Here is a 26,054-nt window from a genome sequence, read left to right as displayed (position 1 = left end):
AAACACACTCTTCCCAGATCTGACAGTCACCAGCAAAGGAAATTTTTTAAGAGTGAGCTGCAGCCAGTGGGGGGTAGAGATGCCAAAATGACTTTGAGACACTGAGGTCATTCCTAGTCGTCCTTCAGATTTCAAACTCAAACTTTGTTTCTCAAGTAATTGGTTAAATGTGTGATAGTTCCAGTCTCCTATTCTGCTCTCTCATAGCATTTTATTTCCTTCAGAGAGCTTATCACATTTACATTTTGCTCATTTGTTAATATTCACACCTCCCTTCCTGGAACACATCCTCTCCGCCAAGGAAGGTGACCGTGTTTGCTTTGTCTATCATGGAATCCTCAATACCTAGCCCTACCCTAGCACATTTGGGTGCCCATTAAATATTTTTTGAATGCATGAATCAGTCTTTCCAAATTTATCTAGTTTATTCACCTTATATGTAAGTTTATACTTTAACTTCCTAAATCTGTTTAACGCTGCTTCTCATAAAAGCCTCTGAGATGGGCAAACTTCAAAAGCTGTGTGTCTGTGTTGTCCATTGTAAAAATGAATATAAGGTGCTAGGAATAAGTGATATAACTAATTCATTTAAAAACTTATTAAAATGCTTCAAGTAAAGGTGGAGCTACTGGTAATGTTTAGAGTGTCACCAAGTTTTGTGTAGCATTCTTAAGAAGTGACTGATTCATAAAATTTAGAGAAAAAAAATACCCTGTGCTATTACCTTGTTTTTATAATGCTCACTTTTCTCATTCTCTCATTCATTATCTTATCATTTCCTTAGAATAAGCCTTATGAGTTAAAAGGTAGATCATACAATTCACTGACTTGCCTAATGTCAATATAGTTTGATATCTGGCAAGATGAAAACACAGCCTTCAGTCTTCTGATTCCTAAGAAAGAATCCTTTCAGCCTTCCGTATTTAAAACCATTAGGAACCAGGTGTAGTGGCAGGCGCTTGTAGTCCCAGCTACGCGGGAGGCTGAAGCAGGAGAACTGCTTGAACCCGGAAGGTGGAGGTTGCAGTGGGTCAAGATCGCACCACTGCACTCCAGCCTGGGCAACAGAGAATCTGTCTCAAAAAATAATAATAATAATAAAACCATGAGGGGGCTGGGTACAGTGGCTCATGCCTATAAACCCAGCACTTTGGAAGGCAGAGGCAGGCAGATCACTTGAGGTCGGAAGTTCAAGACCAGCCTGCTCAACATGACAAAACCCTGGCTCTACTAAAAAATACAAAAATAAGCCAGGTGTGGTGGCAGGCGCATGTAATCCTAGCTACTTGGGAAGCTGAGGCAGGGAGAATTGCTTGAATCTTGGAGGCAGAGGTTGAAGTGAGCTGAGAATATGCCACCGTATTCCAGCCTGAGTGACAGATTGAGACTCTGTCTCAAAAAAAATAAAAAACAAATAAAATCATTAAGGAAAAAACATCTCAAAGATAAAAAGATCAATATCTACATACAGCACAGTGCATTTACTCAGGCCACTGTATGTTTTATTTTTATAAAAATTGTTAATGATTTTGCTTATGGGCCCATTATATACCCTGTGTTTAAAATAGTATGTAAGATATGAAGAGTCAGGTTGCTAGATATAAGATTAATATAAAAAAGTCAACTGTATATCTTTATGCTAGCAACAGCTAGAAAAGATTTGTAAGATCTCCTCTGATTGAAAAACTATATAATTATAATGAAAGACATTAAAGAAGATATATACAAATAGAGACGTTTTATGTTCATGGAAAAGAAGGCAATATTAGAAAGATGTAATTCTCCTCATATTGAGCTACAGAGTAACACACAATGCTAAAGTACAGCAGGATTTAATCTTAGAACCCAGTAATCTGATTCTAAAATTTCTACGTAACAGGAAGAGCAAATAATAAAGAAAAAGAACACTACTGGTGGTGGGAGAAGGGTCACAGGAGGAGGGAAACACACCTACCATATATCAAGACCTATTATAAAGCTAAAGTAATTATGGCACTAGAGCAGGGATAGACACATGAACCAATAGAAACAGTGTCAGAAACACCCATACATGTAAGAAATGATATATGATGCTGCAGATGAGAGGCGGAAAGACGGGCTCTTCAATACAGTGGTAGAATGTCGGCTACTTATGTAGGAAATGAACCACTGCTTTTCATCATTTAGAAAAAATGATTTCAGATGGATTAAGAATATATGAAAAACAATGTTAAGATTTCTACCTAAAAATATCTCTATCACCTAACAGTATGGAAAGAACATTAAGTCATAAAGGAAAAGCTTGGTAAACTCAACAATATCAACTATATTCAACTATTTTAATAATGAAAGACAAACCACTAACCTGAAGATATTTGCAACACATAAAACTGACAAAGGGCCAGGCGCAGTGGCTCACGCCTGTAATTCCAGCACTTTGGGAGGCCGAGGCGGGCAGATCACAAAGTCAGGAGATTGAGATCATCCTGACTAACACGGTGAAACCTCATCTCTACTAAAAATACAAAAAATTAGCCGGGCATGGTGGTGCGCACCTGTCGTCCCAGCTACTCAAGATGCTGAGGCAGGAGAATCGCTTGAACCCGGGAGGCGGAGATTGCAGTAAGCCAAGATCACGCCACTGCACTCCAGCCTGGCAACAGAGGAAGACTCCGTCTCAAAAAAAAAAAAAAAAAAAAAAAAAAAAAAAAAAAAAAAAAAAAAAAAGACAAAGGATCAGTATGTAGAAACTATCAAGAATCAGTTACAAATGAAAGAAAGAATGACAGCAAAAGCAGGCAAGAGAAGTAAACAAGCATTTAAGGTTTTGAATTTTTTGGCCATCTATATTTTCACAGAAGAGAAAACATGAATGGCCAAAAACCATATGAAAAGATATTAATGAAGGAAATGGGAACTATAATCACAGTTACACGTAAGTTCATATTCACCAAACTGGCAAAAAGGAGACTCCTGACCATTTAGAATATTTCAATTTTTTTTTTTTTTTTTTTTTTTTTTGCTAATATTAGCAAGTATAATACTCTGGTTTCTCTTCAGGATTTAATCTTAGAACCCAGCAATCTGATTGTAAAATTTGTATGTAACAGGAAGATCCAAGAATGAAGAAAAAGAACACTGTTGGTTGTAGGGGGAGGGGAGGCAGGGGGATGGAGACACATCTGCCATTTACACAATTCTCTTCAGATTGTGTAAATCTTTCACCTTTTATTAATACTAGCAAATATAAATTTATACACATATAAATATTAAAATGTGATAAATACCATTGTAGGTGTATATTTATATATATTTATGATTAAGATAAATTCTTATAACTAGTTTAACAGTAGACATGTTTAATGTAGATTTTTTTAGATATATTTGCCCCAAATTTGTCCTCTATACAATATTACTAATTTACCCAGTAGTATACGAGTATATTTCCTGCACCCTTCTCAACACTGGTAAAAACATAAGTTTTGCCAAATTTACAGGTGAAAACTTGTCCACTGAATTTTTCATTTGTATTGATTTAAGTAATAGTGAGGCTGGAGATTTTTTGTTTATTGTTTTTAGTTTGCACATGTTTACTCATTTAATTCTCTGCTCATTTTTCTACAAAAGTGTTTAAATTTTCTTAATGACACAGTAGAGTTCTTAATATATTCAGGATATTATTCCTTTCTCTGCCAAGCACATTAAACTTAATCATTTACCCTTTACTTTTGTTTCTATTGGCTTAACTAAAGTATTTATTCCCATTTTTATGTAGTCAAAGAAATATTTTCCTTTCTGGTTCATTCTTGGATGTATCTTTCTTTTTTTGAGATGGAGTCTCACTTACTCTGTCACCCAGGTTAGAGTTCAGTGGCGCAATACTGGCTCACTGCAACGTCTGCCTCCCAGGTTGAAGTGATTTGCCTGCCTCAGGCTCCCAAGTATGGGATTATAGGCAGGCACCAACATGCCCATCTAATTTTTGTATTTTTAGTAGAGATGGGTGGATTCAACTCATCTCCCTCTTATCCCTCCTACAATAAAAATCTCTCAACCAAAGAAGGTAACAGCACCTTCCTGAAAGGGTCATTGTGAACATTAACTAATGTAACTTATAAACAGTAAAGCAATATAGGAATGTCAATCATTAGAAGCCCCTCAATAAACCAGAGTTATGACACCACACGACCATCTGTTGACAGAGATCATACCTGAGCAGATGTACTTGGAGATGACAACAGTCTAGAAAGTCAAACAGGAAGGAGACTGACAGGAACTTTCATTTCACATCCCTTCACAGGTTCAGGAATACAGAGCAGTCATGAGAAAGGCCACAGACAATGAGGGCTCTCCTACCTTACTTACTCCTCCCCTTCCTCCTCCGCCAACTCTGTTTCTTTGTGTACCACCACTCTTGTGACCGACATGTCAGGGTGCTGCTCTCGGGCTTCCCTGATCGCCTGAGCCAGTGCCTGCCAAGGTCAGGACAGAGAACAGCTGTGAGCTCGGAACAGTCTCCACCTTACAACGGCAACATACACGCACGGTGATCACCTGGGACCCAACCTCAAGCCAAGAGGCGCTCACTTCTTTATTTGAGGAAGCAGCAAGATTTGGAATGAGCTCATTGTCATTTTATAGATTGCTTCTCATTTCCTACATTTCCCAATCCTCTAGTCCACTTTCAAATAATGACACATGGAGGAAACATGTTGGCTTTGAAACCCAGGCTTATTATACTCACTGTGAGATCTGGAGAAAACAGTCTTTGGAGCTTAGCACTCTTACCTGTAATCCAAGACCAATGCTGAGTTGTAAAGATGATTTTAAGGTTTTCTGTGTGAATTGAAGTAATGATGTTTACATTATTACTTAGCATAGTGCCTGATCTAGACATTCGGGTCATAGTAGCCATCACCCAATTGCCTGCAACTGCAAGGCATAGGACCAAGCCTTGCTCATCTTTGTTCTCTTAGGCTCTCAGTAATTGTTTGAACTAAAATGTTTGCTGAACTAAAAGACTGCAGGAAAAATGTCTATAAACCTCTAGGGCACAAAACTAAAGAGCAGTAGCAACAAACATACAATTAGTAAAGCTAAAAAACAGAGACTGACTCATCTTCAGGTTATAAAATACAGGGCCCTATTTGACAGTTGACAAAACTGCAGGTGCAAAGAACAACAGGTCTTTCTCAAGGCCATCCAGCCTGTGAGCAGCAGGACAGGGGCGGGAAGGACCCAGAGGGAGGACTCCAGCGGTTCATGGCCCCTTCCTTGGACCAAGTGGTAAGAAATCAGAGTTTCTCTGTGTTTCATCAGAAAGTAAACTGTGTAAAAGTGTTGTGGCACAATGGAAAGATCCTATTTTTCAGAGGAGGAAAATGTCTTTTTTAATTATTGCTCATTTTGTTTTTAAAGAAGCTTTGGGAAGAAAACAAAACACCAGAGACCAATACTCAAAGTCCAGGAAATAATTCTAAAGGCCTGGTGCAGTGGCTTACACCTGTAATCCCAGCACTCTGGGACACTGAGGCAGGCAGATCACCTGAGGTCAGGAGTTTGAAACCAGCCTGGCCAACATGGTGAAACCCAGTCTCTATTAAAAACACAAAATCAGCCAGGCATGGATGGCACACACCTGTAATACCAGCTACTGGGTGGCTCAGGTGGTAAAATTGCTTGAACCCAGGAAGCAGAGGCTGCAGTGAGCCAAGATTGTGCCACTGCACTCCAGCCTCGGCAAAAGAGTGAGACTTCGTCTCAAAAAAAAAAAAAAGTATAGGAAAGAATTCTAAAACAAAGAGAAAATTTTACTAGCACAGAGATTACCGTATCTCATAAAGAAACTATGCATCTGAAAAAAAGCCATGCAATTTTTTCCTTTGCTGTCAGCTGCCTAAAGGGATAACTGCAGTTCTTGTTTTCATGATAGTTTCTAAGGTTACTGAGCAGAACTCTGAGCCTCATTAAAAAAAAAAACAAAAAAAAAAACAGTAAAGATACCAAAAAAAAAGACATCATTTTTATACCAAAAATTTTTTGCACAGAAACTTGGAAGACACTTGAGGGTGCTTAAATTTCCACCAGGGAACAAACTCTGATGGGCCGCCTGTGTCGGGATGAGACGGAAATGAGACATGGAACCAGCCTCCAAGCTGGGCAGTAGCAGAAGTGTTTGTCAAGTGGGGAGAGTGAATGGCTGGAGGGCTAGCATGAAGCAGGAGCAGGAGCAGGTAGCTTTCAGTGTGTTGATTGGAATGGGAATAGGGAAGGGAAAGGAAGCGTAGGAGTGAGCGCAGGAGAGCAGTCCTAGTGTGTGTGTGTGTGTGTGTGTGTGTGTGTGTGTGTGCGTGTGTGTGTGTTTACAAGGAAGGAGAATGGAATGATCCAAACCATTTACTACATGTTGGTTTGTGCAGTCCACACTGGGAATAGCCGAAGACAAGGACAAGCTCTGGTGAGAGCCAAATGTAGCTACAAATGATCAAATATTTTGAGTTTGTGTTCACTACAATCATCTGCCTACAGTAAACTAGGGCAACTGTTAAAGAGAAAATGTAGGTGATGCCCAAGGGAAGGCAACACGTGTAAAAAACACTCTAATTAACAAAAAGGTTGGGAAAAGCAAAAACTGCTATAGTCATCTGGAAATCATTCAAAATCAATTTGTTATAACCCCTTTCATTCTATAACATCAGCACACTAAATACTATAAAAATGTTAATTTATTATGGCAATAATAAGGATTATGAGAAAACTATCATATCTTACTGCCAAATTGAGGAATTATTTCTTAGAAAGAAATACGCTCTGAAGAGCAACTGCAGTGTAGTTTATCCCTCCCTGGTACGGAGCTGAAAGTGTCATGACCAGCACAGGGTGAAGAATCTGCAAAGCAAGTTTCTGTAAAAGCATGCCTCTTTGATTTGCCAGCACAAAAAAGACTTCTTTTTTTCTGTCTGGCCCAGTGAAAGTGTACTTCCATTTTAAGATTCTTTTTAACGTAGGCAAGGAACTGAAAATGAGGTCCATGTTATGAAGGTCACTACATGATCAACATCAGATTTTGACAGGAAAGTGATTTCATCATTTAATTTTACGTAGCTCTGTCATCTCATTATAGGCTTTAAGGAGAAAGTGAACCCACAACAGATTCTGGTGACAAGCATACCAAAAGCCACAATTACGTTTACTCAAAAATGTTGGCCAGGTACGGTAGCTCACGCCTGTAATCTCAGGCACTTTGGGAGGCCAAGGTGGGTGGATCACCTGAGATCAGGAGTTTGAGACCAGCCTGGCCAACATGGTGAAACCCCATCTCAACTAAAAACACAAAAACTAGCTGAGTGTGGTGGCATGTGCCTGTAGTCCCAGCTACTCAGGAGGCTGAGGGAGGAGAATCACTGGAAGCTGGTAGGCGGAGGCTGCAGTAAGCTGAGATCATGCCATTGCACTCCAGCCTGGGGAACAGAGGGAGACTCTGTCTCCCCACCAAAAAAAAAGTTCATGCTATCTCACAAACATACAAAGGCGAAATTTCTGTTCTCTTCATTTAGATATCTGACCTCAGTTTTAGAAAGGGCTGAAACATCACTTCATATACACAAAAAGAGAGTCCTGTCCTGGCAGCAACAGCACCATGGCTGCAAGGTCATCATGATTTTTTTTTAAGAGTTAGATGCTATGTGTTATTTTGGCAGTTGTATTTCAGACTGCGTTTCTAATATTTGCCTTTCAGAGGCAGTACTACCTAGATTTGAATTTTTGGGTGAAACAGGCCAAAATATTCTTTTGCCTTTTATAACAAAATTATTTTGCCGTTTGTTATAAAAGGCAAAAGAATATTCATAAGTGAAACCTGAGTATAATACTACTGGAAAGGTGGCGTTTTAAAGTATGCGAAAGGCCTAGTTCAGTGGGGAAAGGGGAGAGAAAAAGCAATGGCTGGGAGAAAACTCTAGAGACCCTAGTTTGCACTTTCCACCATGCCAAAGAATGTGGGCTGTGCCTCACATATTCTAGGAATTCAATGAGTGCTTATTGAGAAGAGTCCCAGAGACAGAGTAGGAAGCAGGTTTGCTCCAACTTGAGGTCAGGGGACTCTCAAGACTGTTCCAGTGGACAGTAGAATAAGTCCTCTCTGGAAAGCTGGAAGTTTGTTTTCCATTCATTTTCCCATGGTAAACAGACAAGTGTACTAATCCTCTCCTAGGAATCTCCAGTCCTATGTCAAAATCCAGAGTCAAGGCAACCTTTTAGCCTCTAATAATGCTTAAGAAAAATTTAAAAGTATATTATGAATATGTAAGACAAATCATGCTTACAAAGGTCAAAAAAAATTAGGAGTAATTTTCTTCTTAGGCATGAAAAAATCCAGTTATCTCTGATCACATATAGGAAGTCTTTCTCAAATGAGAAATTCTGTTCTCTAAAATTCTCTTTCCTGAGCTCGGTATTATGTCCAAGCTGTGTAACTATCATTAGCTCCTACTCCCCAGCTAAGATGGTCAATTGAGTATTTCTTTTCCTTTTCTTCAAGTTGTTATACAAAGAAAACAGCTTGGTCTCCTTTAAAGCTGAGTTTAAATCACTGAAAAAAAAATTGTCAGCATCACTTGGGACTGCAGTCTAAAATTAAAACTGCTCTCAAAGTCTCCAGCAGCCCCATTCATCACCTGCTCAAAGCCATGCATGCTGCCAAAGTTAACATTAGAATGGAAGCATGATTCTTTTAAAAAATTTTCAGAATCAACGTAAATTTTCACTTTGTAAGAAACCTTATATTACCTCCCCTCCCCAAATAACAGCAATTTAATAAATAATTTTATTAAATTATTTATGCTTTTGTAGCTATTTTATGTACAGAAAACACTTGGTAGTAAATGGCTCAAATTTTCTAATGCCATAAATATACTTGAAAAGTTCCTAAAAGTAGGCATAGGTCAAGCTTAGAGGCTTTCTTCATTTTTTGGAAGCCGGTACATTAAACTGCCATTCATTTTTAAATATTTGATCACTTGCTGTTAAACTAGGTGCACGTGAATGTGAATCTAGTTTTCCAGAAATCCTCCAGATTACTTTGACCCAAAAGTGCATGTAAAGCGAGTGGGAAATAAAGACAAATCTGTGTTTTATGCTGATTCAGAGGCAGGGAAGCTCGTATCCAGGCTGTGTCTTTATCGCCTGCTTAGGAGGTGGACTTCATCCAGGAGGTGCTGGGAGAAGAGGTTTACACAGGTATGCGACATGATGACAAATGTGAAACTTAGAAAACAAACATGGTCATTTCCGGAACTCGAACTTATTTACCTGGTCGTGATCAATATCTGCATCTCCTGTAATCACAATGCGTTTCTCAATTCTTGTTTCAGAAATTCCACCTTTTACGGTCTAAAGGTCATAAAGAAGAAGAGGAAAAAAAATGCATGGTTACACAGAGCAAACAGAGGTGGAGTTCACCCAGACCTGCTGATCATCATAAGGCTACATACACCAAGCAGCAGAAGGATGATATTCTAGAAACACTCTGTGCTTTATTTTTAAGCTCAATAGAGAATCCTATTACTAAAGTTATAGCATCCACAAGTACCCCTCAACTGACAGCAATCTTAAAAGTAATTTATCAATATTTCAAGATGGCATCTGCCCCATCTTAATGTCACTTGAATAAGATAGGACAGATATTATTGAATCCAAGTAGCTCCTTTAGGGCATTCTGTTATAATTTCCCAAGTTTCTTTACTCCTAGCTGGCCAATTTTTAAAAAGGAGAATAGAGTAGGGAGAAATCAGTTATTTGCAGAATTACAAGAAACTGTAACAATTTAGGTATCTGTTTTCAGTTTGAGAAATTGTTTAATGTGATAGATATATTTTTTCCCCAACACAGAAGACTTCTGTATGATTCGATGGTTTTGACTGACAGATTCTGAGCATATAAATTCATTTGCTGATTTTGTTCGTTTCATTCAGTGCAATATTTTTAAAAAGGATTTGCTTTGGTTTAAGATATGGAAGATGGGTGAGATTTTTGTTAAATGTTTGATGACACCCTGCAGAAGTAGTCATGCATGGGGACATGGCGCATAGCTGGACAAAGGCTGTGGAGGTGCCTGGAGGAAGGTGCTCCCAAAGTGCCTCACAGCGCTCTGGGCTCCCTGCAAGCTGAGAGTGCCTGGGGCACATTGGATGAGGCTGAGGAGATCATCTGGCTGTGACCTTCTAAACAGTCAATAAGCAAATTTCACACCGTCCTGGGAAAAGCACACGTCCAACCTCTACAACTCGGATAAATGCACACTGTCAGTCACAACTGACGGCATTTTACTGTAGGAAACAAGACTTATCACTAAGTTTAACAACTGTATATGCTTTAAAATGAACACCAACAGTGCCTTGCATTTATGTGGCATTTTAAAATTTTGCTGTTTTGTAAACTGTTGTTGAAACATGGGTTGGAAAGGGCACAGGGGATACCTTTAAGACCTTTAGACACTAATCCAGCATAAAAAGTAGAAGCAGGAGGACATAGTGGAAAATAAGGCTGGAGTTGGAAATCTGATGACTTCAGCATGCATCAGAATCACCTGGAAGCTTCTGAAGACACTTCCAGGGTTTCAGGAGGGCTGGAGTGGGGCCTTGCTATTTATACTTCTAATGATGCTCCAGGAGAAGCTGATGCTGTTGATCCAGGGACCAGTGGTTACCCAGTGCTAAACATTTAGAGACTATGCGGGGAGAGAGGAAGGAATGCCCCAAATCAGCATACTAGCAATCTTAAATAAATGAGGAAAATTCTACATTTTTTGAACTTGCTGAAAATTCTGAATGATGGCCTTCATTCACTTGCTTTAGTCAGGAAGGCTGGCTTAGTAAAAGTAGAAGCACAAGCTTGTTTTTATAAATTATAAATTTTATTAAATTATTTATGCTTTTGTAGCTATCTTACGTACAGTTACTCATAACATATTTTTACCCCCTTGTACTTTACAAAAGTGCAATTTGATTTGAATGCATTTGTCAATGGAGCCTAATTTCTTGGATGCTTTAAACCAAGGCATTTTTATTTCACTGGCACTGTCTGTATCTTACTTGGAAGTGTGTACAGGAACAGAGAAACAATTCGGAAAAGATTCTGTCTGTAATGCACCATCCTCTCCATATGATCCCCTGCATTGCTTTACCTTGGTGATGTGTGTGGTTGTCGTTGTTGACATGGACTCAGATGTGATGGTTTGTGCAGTCAGTAACGTGCCCGAATCACCACCAGCCCCGCCATCAATCTTTGGATAGTTGGGGGAAAAATACAAAGTAATGCTTAACTTCCATTATGTTGTCAGAGAAGACCCCCACCCCATTGAATATGCATCTTTTAAAATCTATGTGGTTTGCATGTTTGTAGTGGTCATTTACTGCCCCAGAGAGTGGCTGGTATTTAAAACCAAGTAGAGGCAAAAGGCTAGGTGCACGTGGAGAAGTAAACTCCACTGTGTGAGTGGAGAAAAAAGAGGAGAACGGACAAGAATGGACACAGGAGGTGGGACTGCAAGCTACAAGGGAATTATGACAGAATTTGTCTGAAGAACATTTGCAGAAGCTAGAAAAAGAAACTAGAGAGACAGGCAGAGAAGTTTCCGCAGTGACCAGCAGCTCTGAGTTTGTTATGTTTTAAGCACAGGTGGGTAAAAATAGATAAATATTTTATCAGATTACCATGTAACAGAACCTGACTAGGACACACTGAATCTGCCTGATTTGGTTATCTGCTTACCTTAGTAGATTTTTTTAATCAACTACATTGTTCCTGCAATAGTTTGCATGTTGTGAGCATATATATGGGCACATTTATTTCAATACTATACATACACATGTGCTCTCTACATACATATATATAAACCCCATACATATGTTAAAATAAATGTTAACTTGTTTGCTTTGATATTGAAAGATGCAGAAGGTTCTAGAGTTTCCAAGGGGAAACAATGAAGCAAATTAATAACATAATAGTTTATGTTAAGATCACAAAACATATTTGCCTTCTGTTTCCTGACACTGACAAAAGGAAGTAACTGGATGGTACAGAGTCTCTCTGACTGTAAGAGGAAAGGAAAGCTCTTTCCAACGTGGGTCATGCACCTGTACTTCTTCATTCTGGCAACTTACCACAATACAGACACATGACTAATGCTCCCCGCCACAGTCATTTAGAAGAAACCTATTTGTGCGTACGTGGGATCGATGCACATGCAGGGATGCCATACCCAAAATAATTTTTAGAAACGTTTCATATGTGTACGCATTAAACCTTTTAAAAATATATTGAGAGGACAATAACCTGACCTCCTCCACCATGATACAATTCTACCACAGAAGGTTCAATTTCTCGGTGAAGAAAATATTTATTGTATATTCACTTTTGAAATGATGAATGCTTTCCCTTTTTTTTGTTATTCTTAAGGTTAAACATCTTAATGCTTATTTCAAATCTTTACAGAACCAATGTGTGAAAACGTAAAATCAAACACACAAATCTTGTAATTCTTTAGACACATGGTATCACCATTCACATAAGAATGACTACATATGTCTTTAGAAAATATCCCACATGAAGGAGAAGCACAAATGTGTATGTGCATGTATGTGTTATTACAAGTAAGAATCAGTTGACTTTGTCTATTTTCACAGAGTTAGAGAGGGAAGGAAGCCTAAATTACATCCACAACTAGATCCAATTATTAATCCATGAATTTTATCAGATAAACCTTGCAAGACAATTTGTTTCCTAAGTGTACACAAACATTCTTGGATATGTCAACCCAGAAATGGCTTTCAATAATGTGAACAAGACTGATACTCTCTGTCCTAAATAATCATATGTACAGTTCCCCTATAATTACTGGGTTGCCAATTGAATTGCAGCTCTCTGTCTCAATCTAAGAGAGAAAAATAGCAAATTATGTTGTTGAAGTACAGTTACAAAGTGGAGATACAAAAGCTACATTAAAGCCAGAAATGTGTAAACTAAGAGAAGAAAGAATGAAAACACGGACATACTTAGTGAAAAAAGAGTTCGAACAGTCCAAGGCTAGAGCTTTTGTACCTGTGGAGACTCATATGTGATGGTTTTGGTCTCAGTTTGGACAATGGGGACTTCCTTGGTGGAGATTTCTGTCCTTTGTGAGGCATCAGAAATTGTTACCATCTCTGTTTTTACCACTGGTGGCTGGGGTGGAAAAGGAAGGGAAAAATAAATTCTAGAGGTAATAAAGTAAAAGTGCTTAATGGAACCTTCACAAATAATTGTAAGAAACATATCCAAACACACACTCATGCACAAAAGAAAAGAGTAAAAGCAAATAATCTAAAACAAACAAAAGAAAAAGAAAAAATTCCCTTCAAATATATCTTATGTACACATACATACATGTGTATACACATATATATGAATGTGCACATGTGTATATACACGTACATGAAAAATAAGCTGACATGATGGCTTCCTAAATTATGTTACTCTTCAAATTAAGATGGCCCCAAACTACTTACATGTCAAGCCTAGTGTATAGTCTCTCTCTCTCTCACACACACACACACACACACACACACGCACTCTCTCTCTCTCTCTCTCTTTTTAGCTTTGGGCAAGTAATAATAAATTGAAAAGAAAATAGAATGAACTACGTTAAGTGACCTGTCTCTATTTTTATCATAGTTTAAAGGACCACATAGTTTGTGTAAAGGCTCACTGCCTTTAACTGGCACGCCAGCTAGGTAGGCTAGGATTTGTTCTTTTGCACAAAATGCCTTTTCTGCCTTATTGTTAACAGACACACCATTTTCAGAAAGGATGTCTTCGAGTGTTACTGTTTTCAATTATACTTGTCTAAAACCTGCAGTGTTTCTTCTGTATTACATAAGTTAAAATGCTCTATCTAAAATTACCCCATCCATGTCGCACCAACACTTTGAACAATTTAAAACATTAAAGGAAGGTTCGACGGCTTATTAACATTGTAGTCTGCCGAGTATGCATGATTAACATTAATGCAACACCAGACTATACTACTACCAAAATACTGCAGTACTTTCTTTGAGAGAACATTCTCAACGGGGATAATTATTTAAAGAAGAGTAACCATATGTCAAATACAGAACAGTTCAAAGTGTTCAAAGGCTCTTGAAAAATCTTCTCTGAAGTGAAACAGAAGTTTAAAAGTAACATGGTTTAAATCCACTTCATTATTTTAAGACAAAGTCACTTCAACATTTTCCATCCCATCAAAGATAACAAAATAGGAATAAATCTCTGTATTGTAGGCATTTCATATTAGAATCAAGAAATATTCCCAAGGAAGTAAACTCTCCCTCAGCCTAACTCCCAAAGGAGAGACACTGCACCTAGTGACCAAGGCTTAATCTAAGAGAAGTCTGAAAAGTTCTCTTCAAAGAGAAAAGAAAAAGATTCATATCCAATGTAGATAATCCATCAGACATATAATCATCTGGCAAAGACTCCAGAATTGACATTAGGATGGAATGAGAAGAGAGGATCTCTTCCTATCAAATATTGCCTAGCCTCTGGCTGCCTGGAAGGATAGAAAGGCTCTTAACCAAACCATATAAATCCTGGAATCCACAAATGGAAATCACAGCGGCATTCAGGAAATAACATTCTCATCACTGCTGGATACTGCATTCGGAGAATCACAGTAATCACAGCCTGCTGTCATTTCTAAAACTCTGAAGTTGAAGAGTAAAAGAATGATCCAAGAAGTCAAACCCAGTCATGACATCAGGGGCACACGCACTCAACAGTGACCATTTTTTTTTCAACATTACATACACATTTTTCTAATTAAACCAACAGGGAAAAAAAAAGGCATTTAGTGTGAGGAAGCAGTGCAACTAAAGACAAAACAGTTGGAAACACCCAAAACATGCAAAGAAAAATTTAAATGTGGAAAGGGAAGGAACACTGGATATGGTGCTTGCAGGAAAGTTTACCCTACAGGTGTCCAGTGGCAGCAGAGAAGCTGGAACCCATGAACTGAGGTGGCAGAAAATCCACAGAGCAGTGCCTTCCCCCTTCCTCCCATGAGAGAGAAAAATCAGATTCTTGTTGAAAAAGGCTGAAGAACTGGGAGGACAGGAGAAGAAAGGCAGGAGTTCCCCACCTGAGAAGCAGCTCTAGAGTTTGGCTCCCACTTGGGACTCCCATTTACCTCTGAACAACAAATAATTTGTGGCAAAACATCAATGTCAACATGGGACACCTCTCCGTTAACTTTCTGTGGCTCTTCCTCTGCTTCTTCTCCCACGTCTTGCTTAAGAGCTCCTTCATGTACACTCTTCTCTCCAGGGATCTTTGGGGCACCTACATTTTCCTGGATCAGTGTTTCTACTGTGATTACACTGGCACCTGCTTGTGTGACTGGGCTGGCTTCGGGCACTGCTTCCTCCCTCTCTACTACCTTGGCTGCCGGGCGGGGTTCTTCCTCCACCTCTTCTTCATACTCCTGTTCCTCCCTGATGGTGCCCTCGGTCACTCGGTGGTGGGGACGGTACTCTCCCACGTCTTCCTCCTCACTGTCACTGCTGCTGCTGCTGCTCTCAGAAGACAGGGAGGTGGAGTCTTTTTGTGTCACAGGCTCCACCTTACGTATCTCCCCAGGACCACTCCCAGGTGATAGCTCTTTACCATTCATTTCTTCTGTGATTACTCTTTCGTCTTTCCCAACCTCTGCCCGCTTCTTCTCCTCCACTATATTCAGAGTCTCATGTGAACTCTATACAAAAAAAGATGGACGAGGGAAAACAAAAATAGATGAATAAATAAAAAGCATGGAATCCCAAATTAACTGATGGCAGATTCATGTCATGGAGAAAAACAAAGGTGATTATGATGGCTGACTGAAAGGGAAGCGGGGCAAACGTGAGGGCGATGAGGAACGTGAGGCAATGGTGTTAACGTGGAAAAAGGGGAGAACCTTAACAGCATCCCTGGCTCCAGTGCAAGGCCCTTCTGACTCAGGAGCACGTGTCTGCGGAACAAAAAGCAACCGAGGACACAAAATCAATACAGTTTTACCTCAACAACCACTGAAACAAACATCTGACACTGCAAAGACAAAACAGCAAGAATGGACATCTACAGAAACCTCTGCTCAAGGTCACATAGAGGACAATCAAGACAAATTGCCAAAAAGCTTACAAAAAGACACAGAAACACAAAAACAGCCAACATCCTCCCAAAGAAGTAGAATGCTTTTATTACAGATATACCTATAGGCTCTACCTATGCAGTTTGAAACGGCTTAAAAAAATGAAATTATGCCAAAGCTGGCTCATCAACTTAAAGGAAAAATTTTAAAACTTTTAAAACCTATTCGACAGTTTGGGTTTTAATCAGACTATAATGCCTAGCCTGGAACCCTGATTCCTAAATGAACATAACACCAAGGAGATGGCACTTTTATTTTTTGCTGGTTTTCTTTAAAAAAAAAAAAGTTTTAATTGGCAAGTGTTCATTCCAGAAATGGCTATTAACATTCTAATTCGAATCATGGGTAAGCAAAGGCTACGCTGTACATTAGGGTAGATGTCAAAGGTAGCTCCAAGTGTTTCTCTTTCAGATTAGCTCTTCCACTAGCATCTTTGAAATCTAAAATGAGTCAAGTTTATTACATGACATGTTCACTCTGATCCCTGCAGACATCTATTTCTTGGGAGTAAATTAATTTATTCCAGTTGAGTAATATAGCACCTAAATGTTCAATAAATATCTGTTGACTGAATACATGAGTGACATAAATTACTATGCTATGGTATTATTAATTAGGATGGAAACTTGTTTGTACAGAGGAGTTTGTTTTTAAAGCCTTACATTTTTCTCACACTTAGAAAAGTCTGCTATACAATGATACAACTCAAGCATGGCCAACTTTCTGACATTTAGGTGGTACTACTGCCTATGAGCTAACTTAAAAACAAATCAGCTGGAGTGAGGAGCCCTGTTTATTCACACAGGTGACCCCATGCTGGAAGGAGAAGGGCATCATGTCACTGAGCCCTCTGGATACTGTTGTGAAGTTGCCACAGTGCTAACTGGACTGGTGCTGTTGCCTGTAACAGGCAGCAAGGTTGTATTCATTTTCCTAGACACATGGATAACCATGAGCTGAAAATCCTAACACAGCACACTTCTCTGCAGCACTGTCAACATCTACTCACAAACTCTCTTTGACCTGCCCTATTATTCTTCAATGAATGGAAAGGGCATGCTTTCACTGATCCAAATTAATACCATGTAAATCACATTACTAATAGAAGGCAGTTATCTTTCCAGTTGTATTGAAAACTCAGAGGTTTTAGATATTAAACTAAAAGAACTCTCAATCTATTTTGATAAACAGGTAGCATTTAACCATCACTACTTATAATAAAGATATCCAGTGATCAGAACATTTCTGAAACACACATTCCGTTATGATTATATTCAGGTCAGTGAATTACTATTACTGTTTTATCTTAACCTCAGTTGGCTGGATAGGTTCTGCCCAAATTCAGGGAATTCCTCAGGGTCATTCAAAAACAATTATCTCATGAAGCATGGGAGGCACTTCAGATATTTCCATATGAACAGAATTTTAAAAATAACAACGCCTGGAATTTGGGTTTTGAAAACATCAACTCTGCAAAGCATACTTGGCTTCTATCTGGTTGAGGGTTTTCCTCTGCTTAACATCTCAGACTCTGGAACTTAATGATTTAAATTATTCTCTGAATTTAGGCAGATTTTTTTTTTCTTTGAAAGAAGCAGGAGAAACATCCAATATATATCTTTTCTTCACGTTCCAATTCGGTCACTGTTTCTTGAATGTTTCTCCCAGGAAGAATTAATTTCACCAGCATAAGCACTGGAGGGAATGGTGCCCGAATATTTAAAAAATGAAAATATCTCTCATATTTGGCTTTTAGTAACAGGGGAAACAAAGCAAAATGCACCTCAAGCAAGTGTGAGAAGGGCGAGGAAGAAAGCTTTTCAGAAGGTGCATTAGCGCGCACAACAGCGCCCTCTGCTGTCCAAGTGGTGGCTGAAGTGAAGGTGGCTTTCATGCTATCAGAAAAGCCCTTTTCACTAAACAAAATTGATGTTATCTCCTCTTCTAGGCTCTAGAGAGGTCAGAAAAGGAAGAGCAAAGAATTAGCAACAAGTCAGAACAGACAGCAGTGACCTACTGAAAGAAAGGAAAGGTTACACAAGAAAGGACAACAGAACAGCATAAAATGAAAGAAAGATGAGAATTCTGAAAGATTCTGCAGCAGGCTTATGCAGAGGTTTGCCTGAGCGCCAGCTTTTCCACCCTGCTTGAGAATCTTGGATAGTTGCAACCTACAGAAACCAGTGAAAACTGCTTGGTTGATCACAAATTGAGCACAACTGACCCACCCAAACGCTACTTCATATATTCTTGAGGCAGTTCCTTGGCCTTTTTCTGCACAGGATAGCCTCTTCAGTGGCCCTCCACCTGAAATGCTTATTTCTGTGTTAGAGCTTGGCAGTCCTCCCACTCCTGCCTCCAAGGCCCTTCTCTGCCCTTCTCTGCACACTCTGAGCCTTTCCAATTTTCTCATCTCCCTGGGGCCCACTTCTTATTCCGTATTTTGTGTAAGGCCTTCCCCCACCACTCCAGCTCCTAAAATCTCTTCCCTACTCAATACCACCTTAATTCTCTGTACAACAAACATTCTGACAGCAGCCCACATTAACTCCCTCAGGCTTGCTAAATATGCCACAGAATAAATAAATTATCCCTCCCCCCCTTTTTTTCACCAAAAGAAACAGGTAAAGAAAAATAATTCAAAATAGGAAGACAAATTCGGAGTTGAAAGCACAATGAGCAACGTGAAAATTATCTCTCCCTAAAAACCATGAAAGCAAGTTTAACTGTGCTGTGCCTGGCTCTTAAACAATGGCTCCTGACCTGCCTGAGGGACAACAGAACTGTCCTCAGAAACCTGCAATGTCAATACTCATGTCAGAGTGTGAGAATAATTCCTAATAAACCCCACTATTCAGAAATCTTTTTTTTTTTTTTTTTTTTTTTTTTGAGATAAGAGTCTTGCTCTGTCACCAGGCTGGAGTGCAGTGCAGTGATCTCAGCTCATGGCCACCTCTGCCTCCCAGGTTCAAGCAATTCTCCTACCCCAGCCTCCCCAGTAGCTGGGATTACAGGCGTGCGTCACCACCCCCAGCTCATTTTTGCATTTTTAGTAGATATGGGGTTTTGCCATGTTGGCCAGGCTAGTCTCGAACTCCTGACTTGAGGTGACCCGCCCTCCTCAGCCTCCCCAGTAGCTGGGATTACAGGCATGTGCCATCATGCCCAGCTAATTTTTGTATTTTTAGCAGAGACGGGGTTTTGCCATGTTGGCCAGGCTAGTCTCGAACTCCTGACTTGAGGTGATCCACTTTCCTCAGCCTCCCAAAGTGCTGTGAATATAGGCATGAGCCACCATACCTGGCCACCATTCAAACACCTTAAAGAAAAATCAATGACACTCCCAAGGGGTGCCTTCAGACACTGAGCTAAGAAGGGTGAGGTGAGTAAGCACTTGCAATATTCAGGAGAGGAAAAAGCTTCTGATAGCTTCATTACCATCCCCAGTGGGATGGATGGGGTGCCCTTCCCAGTGACAGATCACTGGGGTGTTTAAAGAAGCGCCATGCATTTCATTATTCAATGACATACCTTCAAAAGTGCCTTGAAGTTACAATGTATATAATCTCTTAGGAGAGAATAGTCTATGCAAGTTTAAGTCATCATAATGCATACAAAATGTTAAGAGGATTACAACAGAGTTATTTACCCATTAAAAATTAAATGGGTTGGTTTCCAATTTTTTGCTCTACTCTCAAAATTGTTCAAACAACAGCCACTTTGGAAGTTCAATGTATTTTTTTAAAAAAGAAACTATTACTGCTTTTTTAAAAAGCTATAAAACCCATATTATAGAAATTTGGAAAATATGGTCAAATTATATACTTATGCATAATTTTTTAGATTTTACTTTCAATAAGAATTATAATTCAAAGATAAATGAGAACCCCTGCAAAATCAACAGTAAAATGAAGACACAACAAAGACAGAAATTGAAAAGGTACTCTGTTAAAGTCAAAACACTGCAGTAGACAAATGCTCACATACTTTCAACTAATAGTATGTTATTTGAAGAGAAAAAAAAAGATACAATGTAGGTGGTCAATAGGCGTTTGTTGGGCACACAGATGAATGGATGATTGTAATAAGAACAATCTATCTGCATGTCACGTAAGTATGTATTTTTCTGCATATATTGGAGAGGAAAAGAACAAAAAAACCAGTAACTTCAAGTACAGATAAATCATTTGGGAGCTTTTCCAGATTTAAATTTCACATTAATATCACTTGAGCATGACTTCTGTGACAAGATATTTTATACTGTACATTCCTAAAACATGAGATCCAGAGAAACAGTAATAATTTTAAACATCTCCACTATAACGTCAAAGTTTCCTACTGCAAAAAGTTCAAGGACATCACTTTAAATTTGATCGAATGATACCATGTGATAGCTTCTGGAGGACAGGTTATCAAAAATACGTAATATTTCAAAGTATGTGATATTATAGTCCTCATTATACACATGGAGTCTAATTGGCTTTGGTTTCAGGCTAGCCTTTAAAGTATATAAATATGTCACTTGGTGTAGCTTCATGACATTATCTTTCTCATTTGCAATGTTCTGAAAATACTTCATCTCAACTAGACCACAAGTTCCTTTAGGGAATTTCTATTTATTTTGGCTCTTCTGCACCCCACCATGTGTTCCAATGAGTACTCTCTACTAATTAATAGAATCTACTTTGTGGAAAGGAAACACTGTTTCCTGATTAATAATCTCTGCTGTCATTCACAGCCCCTATAATGTATTCTTCATCCAGTGCCAGGGGGACTTCTGACAGACACAGGTGGGATTCTGCCACTACTCACCTAAAAACTCTCCAATGCCTTCCCATCATCCCTACTGTACAATTCCAAAGTGTTAGCATGGTCTTTAAGACTGTGACATAAGCTAGGGTCTGACCTCTTTGAATTTTCCTTCCTTTGGTCTTTCAGTTCCTGGGTTGCGACTCTTGTATTTGCTCTTCCTTATGCGAGGATACATTTTCACGTAGCCACCTGGTCATCATTAAGGTCGCAACTCAAATGCCATCTCCTCCTGACCACAATAACAAAACTATCTTCCTAACCCCCTCCTAACACAACATTGTATTTCACCTTCTTAACATTTACTTCTTAGTGTCCAAAATTTTCTAATTACTGGCTAGGTGCAGTGGCTCGTGCCTATAATCCCAGCACTTTGGGACGCAGAGGCGGGAAGATCATAAGGTCAGGAGTTCGAGGCCAGCCTGGCTAACATAGTGAACCCCGTCTCTACTAAAGATACAAAAAATTAGTCAGACATGGTGGTGGGCACCTGGAATCCCAGCTACTCAGGAGGCTGAGGCAGGAGAATCGCTTGAATCTGGGAGGTAGAAGTTGCAGTGAGCCAAGACTGCGCCAATGCACTCCACCCCAGATGACAGTGCAAGACTGTCTCAAAAAAAAGAAAAAGAAAACAAAAGAAAAAAAGACAAAATTTTCTAATTACCAATTTCCATATCTCCTCCACTAGACTCTAAGCTCTCCAGTCCCAGCAAATAAAAGACTGACCACCTGGCTAAGTAAAACCAGTATAAAGAGAAGAATGAGGTTGTAAAAGCAATGGAAAGCGAACTTTCTCACCAATGTCAGAAATGTCACACATGCAGGATCAGAGAAAGAGATGAAGGGGCTGCTAAGGTGCATCAAAATCTTTGTTCCCATTAAAAATCTTACAAATGAAAACTCAAAAGCTTTCAATATGTAATTAGTAAACTCATAATCCAAGGCACACAAGTGGTTATTTTAACAACACAGCATGCATAAGTATTAGAGAAACAGTGCATTTTCTCTTTTTTTGAGACAGAGTCTTACTCTGTAGCCAGGCTAGAGTGCAATGGCATAATCTCAGCTCACTGCAACCTCCGCCTCCTGGGTTCAAGCGATTCTCCTGCCTCAGCCTCCCAAGTAGCTGGGATTACCATGCCCGGCTAATTTTTGTATTTTTAGCAGAGAGGGAGTTTCACCAATGTTGGCCAAGATGGTCTTGATCTCCCGACCTCACGGTCCACCTGCCTCAGCCTCCCAAAGTGCTGGGATTATAGGCATGAGCCACCACACCTGGCCAAACAGTGCATTTTCACATGAAATCAGTTTCCCAACTGTCAGCCACACACATCAAATTAGAAATCACTTATCACCTAAACTGGTTGGTGTTTTGAATTTTCTAGTGCTTCTGCAACGGTGTTTCTCATCCAACGATCCTATGCCTCTATACATAGGGGATTTAACTCCTTAAATGCTCAAAAATCATTTCAAAAAAATTTTAGTCTGACATACAGAAAAAAGAAATCTTATGGCTGTGGATAGAAACAAAAGGAAAGGGGGAAAAGCAAGAGTAGATCCAAGGATGCAAGGTGAACACCTTGTCCGTCTCCTGAGCTTTTTCTTCAACTGTCCATGTTGTCGGCATCAGGTACTTCTCCTTCACGGATAAAATATCCTTGAAAAGATGGTCTCCTTTTCTCTATTGTTTTAAACAACAGACATAATCAACAAATAAGACACATACATTACACCGGTAGCAACACAAACATAAAACACTGACCCTGTGTGGGTCAGTGACACACACCAGGAGAAGCGGCACATTAATGGAAGGCCAAAACCTTGGCACGTATCAGACACTGTTTCTCCAGAAAACATGACATTCTTGTATAGACTGCCGAAATTGACATCATTGTCTTCAGAAAAATCTGAAACTAAGAACCGAAGTTGTAGCCAACTTCACAAGACTCTACCATGCATGTCTTCATATTTTCAACGGTTCTGTTTTTCAGTTCAGCAATTCTTTTTGCTCATCTGTTCTTAAGAGCTCTCTTTTTCAATGGCACAGACTTAGAAATTTAAAGCAACTAACAGCTTTTCTTTTTAAGGAAAAGTGAATAAAAATAGCACTAGAATATCTAAATCAAATGTCTACAATTTGGTGACATTCAAGCCAGACTAGACACTGAAAGGAAAAAGATGAAATTGTAGGGTAACATCTTTATATCATTTTTTAAACTACAGATTAAATATAGTATGGTCACTGTCTCCTCAGGTATGATAAATGAGGCATGGACGTCCTTGGTCAATAACAGGAGGGATTTGGAAGAATCCTAGAGGCACAGATGTGGATGACAATGAATGGAGAAATATATTGAGAATATATCCCGAAAGCACTATGTACTCATATCAGCGGTGGGGAGAAGTAAACCATGAAAAGGAATATAATGACTGAAAAACCGTTTTTAAAACACAATTCTAACATTTCACTACTAACACTTTTCAAGTCTTCAACAGGGCTCATCAGTCTTTAAAGCTAAGTTAAACTCATTTGCCTCACAGTAATTACCATAAACCACTAAATATAGTCGATTATCCTTTAATTATTATTTAATTATATTCAGCAAATTTCCCTATTTCAGATATCAGTAACTAAAAAGCTTATTAAACACAGTATGTTAGTTTCTAAATTGTCTTATATAACAATTCATCGTGACTACCAATTTATCTGAGTAAAATAGTGAAATTATCCTAAAATTATTTCAAAAGTATTTTGAAACTCATGCAATTTGCCTAAGAACTAGGCCAATAACTATTATATTGTTAATAAATATTTAGTATTTAAAAAATCTGTTAGTAATTACAGAAAATTAATTAAATGGGAACATTTTATAACTTCCCTAGAATCAACACAGAAGATTAACAATTTGAGTTCTATTAAACAGCTAGAGTGAGACAGAGCCAACAAATAGCTAGTGACATACCCCTTGTGTCTGTAGAGACAGAGGTGTGATACGTCGTTTTTCCCATTCATTAGGGCGCGGCTCAGGTGTGGATTCCATAAAATTGCGCTTGAGTTCACTAATGCTAGCCTGATGTTTCAGTATGTCCTCCTGGGCCTTATCCAGTTCCTAGCAGTATGTAACGTAACAAAGAGGGGAAAAAATCCAAAAGGAAAGAACCCAGTAGGACAAAAATAAAACCAAAAAATAAGACAAAGTAAACTTATGATTAAAAAAAAAACAGTAAAGCAAGAAAAATGCCAAGTCTCTAAAGCCATATTATTATCTTATTTACATTATTAGAAAGATGGCATGGAACTGATCATCAAAATGGCTAAATAACACTTCCTTTCAGTACTTGGATTTGAAACTCAGATTATGACTTTGTTCCAGCAAATTTACCTTTCTGATTCAGACTACTTCTAAAATTGCATTCTGTGAACATAGTAGATCAAGTATAAAATAGAGAAAGGCAGACCCGAAAGCACACTGGCTGGAAGAAAAAGCTAAACTCGGGTCATCCCCCAACTGGAAAAGCCAAGGGTTTTTGTTTGTTTTCAGGAAATTCCAGTGGTGGCTTTTTGTTCTTAATAAAGGCAGCAGCTTCCAGAGCTGCTTCTGTTTAACCTCTTTATAAAATAAATGAACCACAGACTGGTCTCACGTACTTGCCAAGCACAAAAGTAGGGTCTAGCCCCCACAATTGCCAGATGGTCCTTATAAAGACAAATATGCAAGAAAAACTACCAGGTCCATTTTCATGGGAGTAGGCCCTGATAAATGGTTATTTGTGGAAATTTTTTTGACTAGCTCTGATAAATAGTATTTGTGGCAATAAAAGGTAACTAGTGCTCAGGAAATGGTTATAACCAAATTTTACGTATTTATTTATATTTCAAAAATCATAGGGCCACCTGTGGATTACAGCTTTCATCCCACTTTAAGGAACAGATCATGCAACCAATAAAATTAGATATTCCATATTCATGCACAAGCATAGTAGCTCATCTATGAGCTTCTATAGCCATTTGCAAAACCTCATGAAAATCTAAAAATCTTTGCATGGCATGGAAAAATGACTGTGGCTTGAGATCAGGCACATTTCTTGCATTGGTTCAAAGCAATGTTACTTATACTTTATAGCATTTTAGTAAGTTAGGCAAAAATACATTTCCATCGGTTATCAAAGCTGCCAAAAGCAACCAGACAGATTAGTCAGATTACTGAGAGCTGCAGTTCTGCATTGAATACACTGCCACATACTACTGTAAAATAAGAAGGGAAAAAAATAAAAATTATAATGTTCTCATGTGACACGGGGAACATATTTTACATTTTGCATTCCTAATTGGGTAATTGGGCTTTTTCTCCTTTCTTTCTCTCTCACTTTTGCTTGTTCTTTCTTTCTAATTAAAAGAATTCCTTTAATTAGTATACTCTCAAACAGAATACTGAAAGTGGACCACATTCCCAATCATGGATTTTAACAAAAAAAAAAAAAAAAAAAAAAAAGTCGGCAAAGATCAAGATCAAGAGTCAAATGATTTAACACCAGATCAATAAACAAAAATCTGTTCTGGTTAATATATATTAAGGATGAGACTGTGTTACTTCAGATCCGATGCCCTAGAGTTAACCTACTAGGAGAGAACAGGTTTACTTGTAGAACCACTACAAGAGTACTGGATAAAAACTTGATTCATTTGACGAAACGTTTCCTTCCCACTTGTCACTTTGAGAACTTCTAGTAGATACAGTCCTGCCTAAGCCACTTGAAAGGAACACCGTGAGGCTGGTAACATGCACTCCCGAGTTGAACTCCCCATGCACTGCATGCACCGTGCTTGAAGAACATTGCCAGCCAGCCTACGCGTGACCTCCCGTCCACAGCAGCCGGGCAGCCATGATAGGACAGAGTTGTTTTCTTAGATTATACAAACCTCCAACATTAAATTGCTATGTCTGACATAAATATTATCCCCTTCTACTCTCAGGGAATTTTTCTGTGAAATTAAATCACACACAGGGGGGAAAGGCAAATAAACATAAGTGTATCAATCAGCAAG

General features: G+C 38.8%; 1 protein-coding gene across 38 annotated transcripts in view; it reads right to left on the bottom strand.

Moving 5' to 3' along the window:
- The window catches only part of EPB41L2 (erythrocyte membrane protein band 4.1 like 2), a 225,776-nt gene that overhangs the window by 15,120 nt on the left and 184,602 nt on the right, over nucleotides 1-26,054 (bottom strand). For 4 of the 38 annotated variants that reach the window (XM_032274775.1, XM_032274772.1, XM_032274774.1 and 1 more), the window contains exons 13-21: nucleotides 25,929-25,991; nucleotides 23,971-24,117; nucleotides 17,982-18,149; nucleotides 15,965-16,018; nucleotides 15,200-15,763; nucleotides 13,078-13,200; nucleotides 11,162-11,260; nucleotides 9,289-9,369; nucleotides 4,336-4,451 (exon numbers count right to left, since the gene is read on the bottom strand). In XM_032274775.1, the coding sequence (XP_032130666.1) occupies nucleotides 4,341-4,451; nucleotides 9,289-9,369; nucleotides 11,162-11,260; nucleotides 13,078-13,200; nucleotides 15,200-15,763; nucleotides 15,965-16,018; nucleotides 17,982-18,149; nucleotides 23,971-24,117; nucleotides 25,929-25,991 (1,410 nt within the window). In that variant the 3' untranslated portion in view covers nucleotides 4,336-4,340. Of the gene's footprint in view, nucleotides 1-1,062; nucleotides 1,074-4,335; nucleotides 4,452-9,288; nucleotides 9,370-11,161; nucleotides 11,261-13,077; nucleotides 13,201-15,199; nucleotides 15,764-15,964; nucleotides 16,019-17,637; nucleotides 18,150-22,586; nucleotides 22,689-23,970; nucleotides 24,118-25,928; nucleotides 25,992-26,054 lie in introns of those variants that run through there. The other 34 variants (XM_032274802.1, XM_032274805.1, XM_032274804.1 and 31 more) reach the window with 22 other exon arrangements.

This window comes from Sapajus apella, unplaced genomic scaffold, assembly GCF_009761245.1.
Source record: "Sapajus apella isolate SASKATOON/1434 unplaced genomic scaffold, GSC_monkey_1.0 scaffold6, whole genome shotgun sequence".
NCBI classification, from domain to species: Eukaryota; Metazoa; Chordata; class Mammalia; order Primates; family Cebidae; genus Sapajus; species Sapajus apella.
The sequence above is the reverse complement of the archived record's forward strand: the minus strand, read 5'-3'. Positions and strand labels throughout refer to the sequence as shown.